This window comes from Fusarium tjaetaba, assembly GCF_013396195.1.
Source record: "Fusarium tjaetaba strain NRRL 66243 chromosome Unknown NRRL66243_c0000313, whole genome shotgun sequence".
Taxonomy (NCBI): Eukaryota; Fungi; Ascomycota; class Sordariomycetes; order Hypocreales; family Nectriaceae; genus Fusarium; species Fusarium tjaetaba.
In genome coordinates, this window is record NW_023501509.1 from 1 (window position 1) to 14724 (window position 14724).

At 46.2% G+C, this 14724-nt stretch overlaps 6 protein-coding genes across 6 annotated transcripts; 3 read left to right on the plus strand and 3 right to left on the minus strand.

Annotated features, from left to right (window-relative positions):
- Positions 1-1208: 1208 nt before the first annotated feature.
- On the plus strand, positions 1209-2036 carry FTJAE_12017 (von willebrand factor; the record flags this gene model as incomplete). Its single annotated transcript, XM_037345022.1, has 1 exon — positions 1209-2036. The coding sequence occupies one exon, from the start codon at positions 1209-1211 to the stop codon at positions 2034-2036; it is 828 nt and encodes a 275-aa protein (XP_037200898.1).
- Positions 2037-3734: 1698 nt separating this feature from the next.
- FTJAE_12018 (cellulose-binding GDSL lipase acylhydrolase) lies at positions 3735-4623 on the plus strand (the record flags this gene model as incomplete). Its single annotated transcript, XM_037345023.1, has 3 exons — positions 3735-4197; positions 4244-4494; positions 4543-4623. 3 exons carry the CDS (start codon positions 3735-3737, stop codon positions 4621-4623), a joined length of 795 nt encoding a protein of 264 aa, XP_037200899.1.
- A 2116-nt stretch (positions 4624-6739) lies between these two features.
- Positions 6740-7600, plus strand: FTJAE_12019 (uncharacterized protein; the record flags this gene model as incomplete). Its single annotated transcript, XM_037345024.1, has 1 exon — positions 6740-7600. The coding sequence occupies one exon, from the start codon at positions 6740-6742 to the stop codon at positions 7598-7600; it is 861 nt and encodes a 286-aa protein (XP_037200900.1).
- A 580-nt stretch (positions 7601-8180) lies between these two features.
- FTJAE_12020 (acetylxylan esterase) lies at positions 8181-8951 on the minus strand (the record flags this gene model as incomplete). The annotated part of the gene is made up of 1 exon (XM_037345026.1): positions 8181-8951. The coding sequence occupies one exon, from the start codon at positions 8949-8951 to the stop codon at positions 8181-8183; it is 771 nt and encodes a 256-aa protein (XP_037200901.1).
- Positions 8952-9884: 933 nt separating this feature from the next.
- Positions 9885-11846, minus strand: FTJAE_12021 (plc-like phosphodiesterase; the record flags this gene model as incomplete). Its single annotated transcript, XM_037345027.1, has 3 exons — positions 9885-11155; positions 11207-11439; positions 11788-11846. The coding sequence occupies 3 exons, from the start codon at positions 11844-11846 to the stop codon at positions 9885-9887; spliced, it is 1563 nt and encodes a 520-aa protein (XP_037200902.1).
- A 1116-nt stretch (positions 11847-12962) lies between these two features.
- On the minus strand, positions 12963-14482 carry FTJAE_12022 (serine threonine kinase; the record flags this gene model as incomplete). Its single annotated transcript, XM_037345028.1, has 3 exons — positions 12963-13874; positions 13925-14007; positions 14053-14482. 3 exons carry the CDS (start codon positions 14480-14482, stop codon positions 12963-12965), a joined length of 1425 nt encoding a protein of 474 aa, XP_037200903.1.
- Between the last annotated feature and the right edge of the window lie 242 nt (positions 14483-14724).

Here is a 14724-nt window from a genome sequence, read left to right on the forward strand (position 1 = left end):
ACCTTTATCCTTATTAGGCTAATAAGCCCTAATTAATAGAATAATATTAAAAATACTATAGTTAATACTTTTTGCTTTTAAGCTTAGCTAGGTTAATTATATAAAGAGTATATAGTAATAAGGAATTAGAAGTAAAGAAAAAAATAGTAATAACTCTATTTAGCTTAGGATTAAATAATTAATTAGTTATAAAAGGGATATTAGTAAAGGAAAGGCTTGATATATATATAAGTTGCTTTAATAAATGCTTACTTAATATAATTTCTTAAGTATAAGGGTATATATTAAAACTATATAGAGACCTATATAATAGTTATAGTAAGTATTCTAGGGTAAAAGGTCTAGCCTTAAAAGGAAGATTAGTTAATTACCTATAGTAAAGGGATATAAAAGGGATAGGGATTCTTTAAGACCTTAAAAGCTATATACGTTTTCTTATACTTCTTTTCTAGCTTTTACTTTTATACTTTTAAAGTAATACTAATTATCTTAGTAAATAGCTAATAAAAAATAACTTTATAACTTACTAAAACTAATATTAAAAAAGCTATAATAATATATTATAAAGTATTATATTATATTATTTTTATTATATAAGACCTTATTAACTATACTTTATATATTTCTATAAAGATATTTTATCTTTTTAATATTAATTACTTTATAAATTATATTTATTTTAACTTAATATTAACTTTACTTAATGCCTTTACCTAGCATTACTATTTAATCTCTGCCTTCTTTAAACCCTTCTTATATACCCGGACAGTTTATAAGTATCCCCAGTTATAGCATTGTTAACGTATTCAGTAGCCAGACTGCTGTCAGCATCGGCGCACCGCGTTGGGTTAACGATCCAATACCTCGGGTTCAGGGCTTTATAGAGTGACTAAAGCATTATATACTCCCAGCCTCTCTCGCTATCTACCTACAATTAGCATTTATAGATTCAGCATAACGGGGGTTCTAGTGTTATATAGCTATGGATAGCGGCGGCCTGTAAGGTTAAGCTGGTGTCATACAGTAAAACCTCCAGTCCGCACTTCCCCCTGCCCGTTCTCCACTATATGCGTCATAATATCTTCACCGCCTTAATCTCATTTTATTATCTTTTATAATATTTTCTATTAATTCACACCCAGTCTCCTATTGAACCTCTTTCTTATTATAGTCAATCTCTGAACCTCACGCTATAACAAGAAACCACAATGTCAGCCCCCGAGTCTCACTCAACTATGAATGTCGATGAGTTTGAGAAGACACTCCTGCAGTTACGATGCTTTGACACTATGTTTCTCGTCGACGACTCAGAGGCCATGCAACCATACTGGCCCGAGATCAAGACGCTGATAGAGCGCATTGCACCCATTTGTGCTAAGCACGATCCAGACGGTGTCGATCTGTACTTCGTCAACCATCGACCAGGCGGCGTTCTGGCCAAATTGCCCGGTTTGCAATCTATCCGCAAGTCAGGTTACACTCATATTGGCGGCTTCGTCGGCAACATGCTCTTGACAAGCAAGGGAAAGCAGGTTGGCAGCATCTTTGATAGTGTCAAGCCGGCTGGGAAGTGCAACATGGGCGCCAGGCTCGGTGGTCTCCTCAAATGGTACTGCGACAAGTACACAGCCGGAGAGGAGAAGGCTGCTCTTAACATCGTCGTGCTCACTGCGGGCCAATTCGACGACGACATCAAAACGCCCCTGATCAACGCCGCGAGAACCCTGGATGAGGCCAAAGCACCGATTCATCAGGCTGGTGTTCAACTGTTCCGCCTGGGTGGGCCGCATCTTGAGCGGCAGAGGACACTACAACATCTCGACGACGAGCTGCATAAAGAGGCTGGAACGCGAGACATTGTCGATACGGTGACTTGGAGCGGACATGGAACATCTATGTCGGACGATGAGCTGCTTAAAGTTGTTTTGGGGGCGGTTATCAAGAAGATCGATATGCGTGCCTCTGAGTTGCACTTGGATGAACAAGCCCTGACTGCGCGTGCTGACCGGGAGTTTGATGAGAATAATGTTATCTAACAGGTAGTAGATAGCATTAGCACCAATTGGTAGAGCGAGATATCCCTGGATCTCCCTAAGGAATGCGGTACATTGCGTTTGAGCAATCCTGTATCAAGGAGCAGCGGCCAAATTGATAGTTTCACCATGCATACGGACTCGCATAATCCCGAGTTTAAGGAACAAAGCTAAATGAAATGTGATGGAGGCGGCCCTCCATGGCTGTCGAATTTATGCCTACGCCACAGATAAAGAGTAAGCAGTGATTTCTGGCCGGACAGGCAGCATGGAAGCTCATCTCGGACTGCTATGCACGTGCCCGGTGTTTCCTGAAGGTAATTCAAAATGTATGATTGAAAGTTGTCGCGCTGTAGCCCTATCTTTACATACCCAATAGCCAACAGCCGTTTTCACACCACCAAAATAGCCAATGCTTAGATTCGTCACGTCTTACTCCGTAGTTTGACAGTGAATAGAGCAGAGTCTGCGCCCCTTCAATGGCTCATCCCATCTCTGCGACAAAACAGGGTTTGACAAGCATTGCCGTTGCAGTTGCAGTTACGCTGCCATATTTCGTATAGTCCCAAAGCCATACAAGGGAGCCATGGATCAACTCAACCTCTACTACTTGAGCAACGAAAAGGCCTTGTCAACGTTCTTTGATGCGGGTCAGTCTTCGTGGGGTTAGTATCTCTATCTTGAGACAATGTAGAATTACTACCACGTATCAGATTGCCTGCAAGCCATATAAGCACAATACCATGAGCATACTAGATTATATTTGTTGACATAAAGTCCTTCTGCGGTTCTTCGAGTTATTCAAGTTTTTTACCGCTCGGGGTTGGTCCTGTATGAATGGCTGGGAGATATATGTAGAGCGAGCTGGGCTGATCTTTGACCCGGACACTGCCTTGGATTCGAGAATCCCTCGCGTCAGTGCCTGCTGACTTGCAAGACTCGGTTTACACGTTACTCCCCAGGATTCGTCGATGGTGAGGAATGCGGAAGGAGCGTCACAGAGCAGAGATGATCATAACACCCCATTGACAATTTCCTGGAATTCGGGTAAAGGTGCCAAGATGCAAGGGGGACATTGGCTCACTATCGTGTGAACTATTGTTTATGCATAAAGAAGTGAAACAAGACGTTGATAGGGCTGGTGTGAACAGGTGTTCAAATGTGGGTCCAAAATGTTTATCGCATTCCTTGCGTCAAGACAATTAGACCATGCTGACGGAAACCTGAGCAAAAGCTGCTGACAAAGGAGGCTGGCTGAGACTTACTACGCAAGCCACATGAGAAGGGAGGAAAAGAAAAGGAGATAAAGAAAGACCTTGCGCCTGTCTGTCGCACTACTGTGTTCTTCCGTTAGCAATGTCCCAGCAAATCAACAATGTCACAAGAGAAAGCATCAGCGCGACTTTTGACAATAATTCTCTTCATAACCGGGATACTTGTCTTCCTCGCACTTCCATTCCTACCAGGAAGGCCAAAACAACATGTCGTCAGACCAGTGAAAATTTCATTTCAGGCGGGGGAGCCGAATGAACCGAATGAACCAAATGAACCAAATGAGCAGTACCTCGTCGCATTGTGAGCATCATCTTGGATTCGCAAGATCGAGTAATATGCTGATATCATGGAAGTGGTGATTCCTACAGCCGCAGCGGCTTCCGAACGAACTATACGTATACCAGGACCGGACCTGGAGTGAAAGACATGGAGAGGAGGGAAAAGCCAAAAGACGAGCGTGTAGACGCTCCCAGCGCCTTGAATCCAATTGGCAATCCAGCGTTACCGGGAAATACATCATCTGGGGGTCAGAACTGGGCTACGTACATGACAACTGAATTCAACACCACGCTTACTCTGGCGTACATCTTTGCCCGATCAGCGTCGGTGGTGGATGCGGAGATAATACCATCGAGAAGCAAGTCGTCGTTTTCGTTTGCGCAGCAGATCGTTCATTTCCAGGATGCTATCGGCCATCGTCCTCATTACGCGGCGTGGACTGAGAAGAACATTGTCGCGACAGTTTGGTTCGGGTTCAACGACTTGTCTGTCGTGTCGCACAAGAGAGGCCAGGCCGCTGTATTGGCGGCTGCAAACCGACGTATCTTTGAGCTGTCTCAGATACTTTACGATACCGGAATTCGCAATTTTGTCTTTCTGGAGGTCCCACGTAAGCAGCCTTTGCTCTTTCCTAGTTCCATCTGACCAGTATTTAGCTAAGGAATTGTTTCCCTCGCATCAAGCACACAAGAACAACGACACGCATCATAGTTATGAGATGGTGTCTTACGCTGTGAATCGGTGGAATAGCCTTCTTAGGCAAAACACTGTTCGCTTCCGGAAGTCCCATCCGGACGCAAAAGTCACTTACGTAGAGATATGGGACATATTCTATGAGGCTTTCCTGAGGCCACAGGATCTGGGTGCACCTAACTCGACTTGCGTCGATCCAAGCGGCAAAGTCTGTGTAAGTCATCCTCATGCAGAGCAATTATCATTGACTAACTGCTCCAAGCTCTGGGCCAATACGGCTCATCCTGGAGAGAGGATTCATCAGCTCATCGGTGCTAGAGTAGCTGAGAAGGCCTGGGGGTAATAGTGTTATATGGAGTTCAGCTGGTAATGCTAGGAGTGTAGATATATGTTAACTCAAACTCAATACATACTGCGGCCCTAAGTGGTGCTTGAGCTACAATTTCACAGATCACACTATTCAGTCCTTGAAAAAGTTTAATAAGCGATATTTGCTATATTCACTTGTCTTCTTTGGCGTATTGCTGCCAAATTTGACTATAGAAGAAATCGTAGAAAGCCTCAAGGAGCTTGCTGAACCAATCGTCCACGTCAAAACCTGGAAACCCATCCTCTCAACGATACTGAAGTCTGGTTTCAGAGCATCAAAGATGTAGCAAGGACGGTCTGTGTATCTTGGCCCTGTTCCCTCTTGTACCTCGTCATTATATCTCTTCATCCCTGCAATCAAATGCTTGTCTGGGGCAATAGCTTCACTATGTATACATACCAGTTGCAGATCGACAGCGTTTCCTTCTGGCGTAGCCCATTCTCCAGGATCTAGGTATCGCCAGTGATCACAGGGATCATGTGCCAAGCACTCGTTTGCCTTGCTGTGGCGAATCCGCAATCTTTTAGACTCTGGGTCTGCGCTGAATCTCGTGATGAATACCCAGGAGAAACTTCTTCTCGATTGCTCGGTTTTCTGTACCTGGTAATATCTAGAGTCAAGGTGCGGATAATTTGGACCTTTGTCGCCGGGTTCGACTATCATGGTAGCCTTGCTGGGCAGAGGCTGAATGGCTTCTAGGGCCAACCCCAATTCGAGTTAGGCGATTATGGCCCGAACGTTCGCCAATTCACTCAGTAACTGCGGCTCAGCCTCCCGCACGAGATTCAATCGTTTCTCAAGAATATTGAGTCTCGAGGACATGTATTAGAAGTACCGGTGGTCTTGGATGTCCCACATCAGTGCTTTAATCTGCTGTATCTCCCTAATTATATTGTCCTCAGTAACTTTTCTGTCGTTCCTGAAGAACGAGATCTTGTTCTCCAATTCGGCCGCCCTCTCAGTGGGATATTCCATTTTTCGATCGAGGGCTTTATTGAGAAGGCTCCAATGACTTTATATCATTTGCATCTGTTTCGAAAAGGCGAGAGTGGCTGACCTGGCGAATGTTATGCTGGCTGCTGATTTCCGGCTCCAGGGCAATGTCTTCTTGATTGAGTTGATCGGGGTATATCCTTTTAGTAAGTCACAGGACAGTAAGACACGGACTGGCTACCGGTATCACGCAACTGCTTGGATATAATACCAGACACACAGCTCATTTCCTGCTTAGGGAATTGCCAAGGAAAGGAACCCATTTATACATGACAGTTGCTTCAGGGCGTTGGATTCTAATCGAGTCATAGTTCTATAGAGTCGTCTTTGTGAACGACTGTGAACATGAACAAGTCCTTGAAGGGCTTTTCCATAAGGACATGTTCATCCGATTAACAGCTCGCTGTCTTTATCATCTCGGACTCGGCGAACACATGATACGGAACAGTGGAACAAAACTCTAGTAATGCCCTAATTGGTCAGGATAATGGACCAGGGCAATGGGATCGACAAGTTTACAGATTCGAAAGTAGCTAGACTTGATATTTGAGATAAGAGAGAATAAGTCATATTAAAAAAACCGATAGCCTGTATTTATTGTATTTGTAGTTTGTGCTGCGTTGAGGTGCGTGCAATCGTTATCTGCTTATCTCTTATCCGCTCTTACCCCACTGATGCGATAACCGGAACCTGGACCACCAACGGCAAGAAAACACCAACAGCTAACCTGGCATCATCAACGCATCAATTCGACATCTCATATCAAGGCAACACTGACTATCAAGCTCCCTTTGTCGACTGGACGCGAAGTTCATTCAATGACTGCATCTCGAGATGAGCACTACAGTCCGCACGCAGATCAACCCCAGCCAGACGCGTCATCTGCATGGCCCCGTCTGTTTCGCGTCATCGTGCCATTTGCATCGCACCGCGTCTACTAAATCCATCAACTGCAGACAGCCGACGTAATTTCGTTGTCGCCCGCGCCTGAAAATTAGTCAAAGCACTCAACCCGCTGCTCTCGTCCTCTTCCTCACCAACATTACTCATGAGTCATCTGTGTCGCGCCACGCAACAAGCGCGACCTGCTGACACTATGGCGCCGAATGAAAGAACAACACTGAAGGGGCAATCGGCTGAGGAAGATGAGGTTGCCAACAACTATCGAGAGTCCTCGGTCGAGTCCTGCATTGTCCTGGCTATTTCGACCATTGTCACTCGAGCTCATGCGGAGCACATGTCGGGTTCTGAGCCATCTACTAGCAAGGAGGGTACTGCGCGGCCAGTCGAGGAAACAATTAAATCCGAACCAGAAGACCCTCCTGACATGCTGATGTCGTTGTCAACGGTTGAGCCGTCTGACCAGTGCGAAGCAAAAACTCCTGAACCACTGGATGTTCCTTTTCAAGATCATCAACAACAGAAATGTGAAGGGCTCCCAGTCCTAGTGGACTACGATATTCCTCAGCAAGAGTTTGAGAATTCTACAGTGGAGGAGAAGTCAGATATGCCTGGAGCGAAAAATGCACCAACCTCTATACCCGATTTGAGTTTAAAAAGAAATGCCCAGGAGGCAACAGCTACATATCTTGAGACAATGGCCATTGAGAACAAGATTGCTAAAGAGGAGGAGCTGCAGAAGAAGCTACAGGAAAAGATGGACTACAACTACAATGTCATCCTCGACTGCGATGTCAGTATTGAAGTTGAGCGCCGTGCAATTAGCAGAGCCAAGAGCAGGAGGAGGCCATTCTGGATCCCATGGTTCATGGAGCGTCAACGCTACCTTACATCTAAACGCAAGAACCTTCAGAAGAAAAACGCCGAGATGGAGGGAGTCAGAAAGCGGCGCTGCAAGAAGCTGGAAGGGCTGATGTCAGAGAAACAAAGAATCGAAAAGAGCTTGCTTTATATGAACGAGACATATCAAGCCAGCACAATAAGAAATCTTAATTAACTTCATTCTTTACAGGGTTATATGCACATAGCCTTTCAGCCAAGACAGTTTCGGGAAAACTTAAGCCTGCTATCCTTTGTCTGCGGAGTATATCTTATGCAAAGTTGCGGTACTCAGATTTGCTTATAAAAATGGAGATCCGTGACCGATTTGCATAAAGTGAATAAGAATGTCTCTTGACAAGAAGAAGCTCCAGGATGAGTTAGGTCTAGTAGATTTACTAGAGTACGCCCGCAGTCCAAGCTTTGTAAAAGCGTCATTAGGAAAGAAAGAACTGGGAGAATATAGAACCGCAAAGGAACGAAATACTGCCTCCGCGCTATATCTGTAATGTCTAGTGTTATCCCAGTGTGGGATATATCATGGCCCGGTTATTAGCAGACAGTGTAATGCAGGGTAGACTAAATATATTCTACAATATTGTATATTTATTCAACCTGGTTCTGTCTCTTTTCAACCTTGTGGCTACCTCTGTATTAAATAGAACATGAGAATTATTGAGCCAGTCCAAAATCCTCAAATGGACAAAGGTCAGGATGGGGTTTAATTTAATAATTCTATGAAAGTCGTCCGGCTGTCTTTATTTACAAAGGAAACCGTTTGCCCTGGCTTTTGCGACGCTATTGAACCAAACATGCGCCATCTTGCTGTACCCGTTATCATTGGGATGTGTGCCATCCACTAGATCATCAAGCTCAGGGCCCTTGGTACTATACATATCTGCAAGAATTATCTTTTTTTGCTCTGCTTGCTTCAACACAACGAGGTTCCGGAGACGACGGTTGATGTCTTGAACTCGAGAGTTGACTTGCTCGTCTTCATTCAATAGCAACGTTGATAAAATAACTGTTGATAGGGGGGAGGTCTCCCATAAATATTCGAGCAGATCATCCATTCGGTGCTCAAACGCATCAAGCTTATGGCTCTGGATACAGTCATTGGATCCAGCGTTGATTGTGAAGAGGTTCGGCTTGACAGTCGCGACCGATCGTCTTGCTTTACTTTCGATCTGGTCAAGCCGATAGCCACGCCATCCTTCGTTTTCGTTGTTATGCATCGATCCAGCCTTGCGTGAACCAACCATACACACTTCATAGCCGTCGGCAAGAAGAAGATCTCGCAGGAGCTTCCTGTATCCGTTTCCATCCGAGGATCCAACGCCATACGTGACTGAGCCTCCCAGCGGCATCAGGCGTAGCGCAACATTCGGCGGCGTTGTTTGTGTGCTGTAAAGGGGGCCCGATGCCTGGTTTACCTTGTTGCTAGTTGTGGAGGTGACGTGAATTCGAGAAGCGCATTGCCCTGTGATAAGCAACCGGCATGACCGAGATATCAATGGCCGAAAAAGCATTGTGCAAGCCGCAAGAGCAGCAGATGAGGCTGGTCAAGTCGCCGGGATCTGTGAGGAGGGGTTTCAAGCCACAGTCGGATAGATGTCCTCGAGGTCACCGCCGATGGTTGACGAGGGCCCATCTGTGCCAAAAGTTGGAGAAACACGGGATATTAATAAGCAGGCCTGAAACTGGTCACAACGCCGATATCCAATTGAATTCCATGAAACAAAGCTCGTCAACCCGACCCAATAACAGTCGATGCGAGCCGCATGCACAGCAATTTAATCTCAGTTGTACTCTTTCGACCCACAATGGCGATAATTGCCAGAACCTAGACACAAGTGCGGCACTGAATGGCTGATGAAGAACGCATGCCTGAGCTGAGTCACAGTGGTGAGTTTCTTCCGGATTCGGGTTTCGCTGCTGTACCGAATGTGGCCGTCTCAGCCACTTCCATGAGAGGCGACTAAGTGGGGTTGTTGGAAAAATCACAAGATCGCCAAACCCACCAGCTACGTCAGTGCTTGCTGGCCACGATGTGAAACCTTACGCTGTAAAGGCAGGCGATGTGGTGACACTAGCAACTTTTATCTCATATCTGAGACATTGCATTTTGTAGGATATAGCAAAGTGTTGAAAATTAGCAAGCATCGTTACAATTGTTTCGGCACGAAAACAACATCCGTCCCTCTCTATACCTATTTGTTTTTTCCAACTCCTTATGTTGAACGAGCCCCGACTAATCCCATCACCAGTCACTTAACAGTACAATCATCTTCAGCTATACTTGGATGACACTGGCTAAACCGAGTCAGTGCAATTCAAGCAACTCAGACTATCCAATTCCAGCATCCATGGCCTTCTCAAGGCCACTCACCTTTTCTATCTTGCTCAGCCCACGGGGTATGATTGCTGTGCAAGGATGAGAATGGCCAAGAGGTAGAAAAAGATTAGTCCATGGATTTCACCGAAGAAACCTCACATTGCGGAGCAAAGTGATAGTTGATTGCCATTGCTAGTGCTGCCAAGTCTGCATTTTGAGGATACGCATCAACGCTGATGAGATTTGGATACGTCGATGGAGACATTGCTGGCCAGAGTAACTCAATGAGGGCTCGGTTAGCATGCAGGGCATTTGGAATGATAGGGTGTACACGCTGGGTCAGAAACCATGAGAGAAGAAACATTGTCGATTTTGGGGATTTCCGTTGCTTTTTCATCTTGGTTAACTGGTCGACGGTCATCTTCTTCTGGTGTTTTGTATTGGAGTACTCGTCGAATAGAGGGAACTGAGATCGATTGAAGAACCCCTTGTCTGCAAATGCGGAAAGGTCGACTGGAACTAGGATGGTCTTCTCCTTCAGACCCGTGATCTTTTTCTTGTGGACATGATCGTCTATAATAATAAGAACAGCGGCACGGTTCGGGATGAGCTTAGAGACCCGAAGTTTCGTAAGGTCACGTACAAAGCTCCGGTTTTTAACCCGGTAGTTGATCTTCTTCAGTTTCGTCATCACCTCGTTCCATTCGTCCTGGGTCATCCATACGTTTTTTTTGCCTTTAAAGGTGTCTGAGTTTACAGCGTGGCTAAGATTGAGGATGATAAGTTCCTTGTTTCTCATGGTAAAATAGTTCAAGGCCTCAATAATGTCATCGAGGTACTCGCCATTGCCTCCATGCCAGTTGCCTAGGCTGAACCCAAAGTGGCCAGTTGCCCACTTGCCACCAGTCTTGGAAGGACGAATGTCAAACCAGCGAGCACCATATCTCAGCTGCTCTGAGATGTTGTACTGCTGAGTTTTGGTGTTCGCGGGTTGACCAAACCATGACTTTCGATGGAAGCGGGACATGCCTGAGTTATGTGTTGCGGGCATAGCCAGTTCTCGGAGCGTAAGACATGCGATCCGGGGATAGATGGAGTGCATCCAGTCTTCAGGGGGGTTGGATGAGACAAGCCATGGCCAAAGTGAAGGATTTTGAGGATCACTCTCAGAGCTGGCGATGATAAAGGGAAAGTTATTGTCCCATTGCCATGCCAGCTCGTGAAAGGAGCCGCGTTTGTTGTTGAGGGTCCTAAGTTTGGTAAATCGGATGCCAGCCTCCCTGAACTTGTATTTAAGCTCGAAATCGGGATCGCCGGGCAGGTCTTTGAATTTGTAGCTTGCCTCGCCAGCATCGTCTGGATGGCCTTTGCCCTGGATGTAAATTCTGTTCGACGTGCCTAGCGCTCAATCAGTTTAGTCAAACTAACGACTAAAACAGGGTTTCTCACCTGGCTTGATGGTTTTGGGAAACTTGAATTGTCTCATCTGGTAGCTAACGTTTCTCGACAAGGTCATAGTCCAAGGCGTTGCATTGACAAGAAGAAAGTAAGATCCGACCTTGAAGCAACGACGCTCCAGCTGTTCCAACACATGATTCCCCGGAGTTTCAACCACCATGTGCCCACTGTCAAAGCGAGTCTCGATAACATTGGTAGCTAGCTGCGTAGGTGGTGCAGCAATGCTGAAGTTAGTTAGAGCGAAGACGCATAACAAAAAGCGACAGAGCATTTTGAACTCAATGGAACGCTGCAACGCAAAGACAAAAAAGGGTTTCATGGTAATTCAGAGTAAAAGCAAGATGTGAAAAATCATGAGTGGGAGGGGAAGGCATCGCCCGCTTTGACGGAACTCAATGTCATTTAATAGCGTTTTCTCTTGTACTGATTAACTTCGTCAGCACCCACCTGTGGGGGACCAGGCTTCTTATACCGCAGGCCAAAAAGCTAAACATCGTGCTGCCAGTGCAGTGATGAGCACACGATATCGTTTCCCGCAATACAGAGTTCTACCCAATAATAAGCGCACATACTGCACCAGCGCCAAATTTGCCGCGGGGTACAAGACGAGACGGCTGTACGATCTGACCATATTGGCAAACTCAAAATGAGTATGTCCCAAGCCACGAAAGGTGGAAGCGCCACTGAGTGCCGCAAGAATCTCTAGTGAACTCGTCAGGGCAGAGTTACTGATTGCGTGCGTGGATTGCATGTGGCGGAAGTGGACTCAATGCAATCATGCAGGACATGGTTTGGTGGGACTGTAAGCCTCAGCCGCCACGGAACGGCAAATGCATAAATTGACATGTTTGAGTAATAAATCGATGCTCTCACCCACATTTAAGATGCGGACGCGTCAATCCGCTGAAACAGGGTGGTAATTGTTCCTAGTTAAATATAGCTTGCTTGAATGACCTCATGGGGGGAGACACAGCCTTTGATGAGTTTGCGATCCACCAACTTGGAGGTTACTCTTTGTCTTCCTTTCGGAATGAGCTACCTCCGGCTTGCATACAAACGTTTCAATTTGCTCTCGTGTCCTACTTCTAATTGAAAAATGGTGAGTGGTTTCCGTGGTGCGCCACGTGTGGCCGTTTGGCTTTGGTTCCTGAACCTAATTGAGAATCAGATGGCGTGGCGCACTTCGATGATGATTCGTCATTGTCGACGGGTAACTTTATCTGATCTTGTGAATCCCATTCATCACCTGTGTTTCGCAGCCTAAGCTAAAGTTTGTAGGCGGCAGTCTTGTGTTGGGTGGCTGGTATACTGCCCAGATTCACTTTGATAAGAGTGTTATTTTGAGTTGATAGTCCCCACAGCTGATGGCTCACCTCACGCGCCTTACACGCGTATCATCTTGGAAGCACAAGAATCTGGCCAATCTCATGGAGTGGACCTGTGATCGACTTCGGCCTGAATCTTTTATCAATGGCGAAATGGGAATCGACATCAAGGCAAGCACTTCTCTTGGTGCCTAAGATCTCAACTTGTGATGCTGTTGGCCTCGAGTTCGACAACTGTGATGGCGATGAATATGGTATGACGCCTGGGGCTGAGGGAGTTAGGCGGGACAGACTCCGGAATTTCTCGACAGGACTTTTTCAAAGGGGCTGAGGTACATTCGCCGACAAAAACGAATGCGATGAAGATGTACGTGAGCTGTTGTAGAACGCTGTTGTGATGCGTATGCGAACCAGCCTTGCCATCATATTGGGTACAAGTAATCGGAGCTCTTTTCGGCCTTAAGAGTGATTCTCTCAAGCTTTTCCAAGAGTTTCGGAGCTTCCATCCGTTTCTCGGCGTCAACTTGCAATAGGTCATCTTCAATAAGCAGGATAAGATCTGCCAAAGCAGTATTATCGCCGCAAAGTGGCTGACTCCGGAGGTGACCAACAGCTTCAATGACTGCCGAGTGGATCTCTATCACATTGTCTGGAGTCTGGACGAAGAAGCTTCCAAACGCGTCTTTGGGATCATCTCGGGCACGCCTCGACTTTCTGAAGCTTCTGATGGTGCTGTAGTCAAAGACGAGCCAGACAGTGAATTCCAAGAACATACAGCCTAGAGACCACATATCGTAACGCCGACTCCTTGCCTTTGTCTTGCCATCGCGTTGATCTAGTTGTGCTTCGGGTGCTTCGTATGTGACTGTGGACTGCTGGCAGTTTGTTGGGTCTTGCCTCATGCTGGTAATCTCTCGATGGATCTTGGAGACACCAACATCTGCAAGGATCAGTCTTCCTCTACTGTCAATGGTAGCATCATCATGCGCTTTGAGAAAATGAAGAATGTTTTGTGGCTTGATATCTCCGTGGCGGGTATTTTTTCCATGGAGGGCGTTGATTGCACTGACTATGCCGAGCATCTGGCGAAGAGACCACAAGACGAGTTCTTGGGTGCGCTCTTTGCTGTCATTGGCTTTCCAAAAGTCTCTCAGATCTCCGCCGTCGGCCCAAGGAAATATGAAGTAGCAAACGGGCCCCTTCTGACAGGTAGCGATTAATTTGATAAGGTGTTCATGATTGAGGGATTGTGTAAGCTCCAGGTTTGCCTTTTCCTGCTCGAAAGCCTCATCGTTGGCAACCTCCTTGACAGCAACATAGGGCTCCGGGTTGTTCTAGGTCTTGTTAGCGCTTGGAACGTCTTATCGGCGACAGATATTGTGACCTTGAAGAGTGTCTGGTGAGCTCCGTGGATCTTGCATTTATGCAGCACACTGTTCGGGCCACTTTTGCATTTCATAACACAGTCTATTAAAGGAAGAGGGCATTTCGGATCCAGTAACAAATGCTGACCTAAGAGAACCAGTACAGGCGCTTGCACCAGCCATTGAAAGTTTAGAAAGTCTCGCACGCTCGCCTCCCTCGGCCAGAACGAAAATGAGGAGAAAGTCTTGCCAGTCTTGGGAGATATAAGGACATTTACGTCATCTCCATTGACGGATTGTCTAGTAAGAGGGAGATCTTCGTCCCTGATGTTATCTCGACAAACAAGGTCAACAATGGCGGTCGTTTCTTGAATGAGAACTAGGATGGAAAATACGACTCTGGCCTGGCTTGATATTGTTCTTGGTAGACTGCGATTTGAGAAGCATCGCTTCCTGACGGGGATTTCCACTTTGATGTTGGCTTCGGTTACTCTAGCATTGATTTCGCTTAGTGGGAGGAACTCTGAGTCTTCGTGGCAAGGGATGAGGCATTTGTTCAATTGCTTGTAGAGAGACATTCTGATCTTAGAATGTCTTGATTCGGCTTTAGTTGGCAGCGCAATTGATGCTTTCCCTTTTGCCGAGAGCACCAGCTTTCCCGATCGAAAGATCAGCAGGGTTAAAAAGTGCTTCTATTAGTCGCTTCTAAGGATGCAGGACATGAGTGGGCTCCTTTGCGAACTGTGAGGCTCTGCGGTTCGGTGGCCTCATAAGGCGGACAGACTTCTAAGCTGCTTATCATCCAAGCTAGATTGAGTAA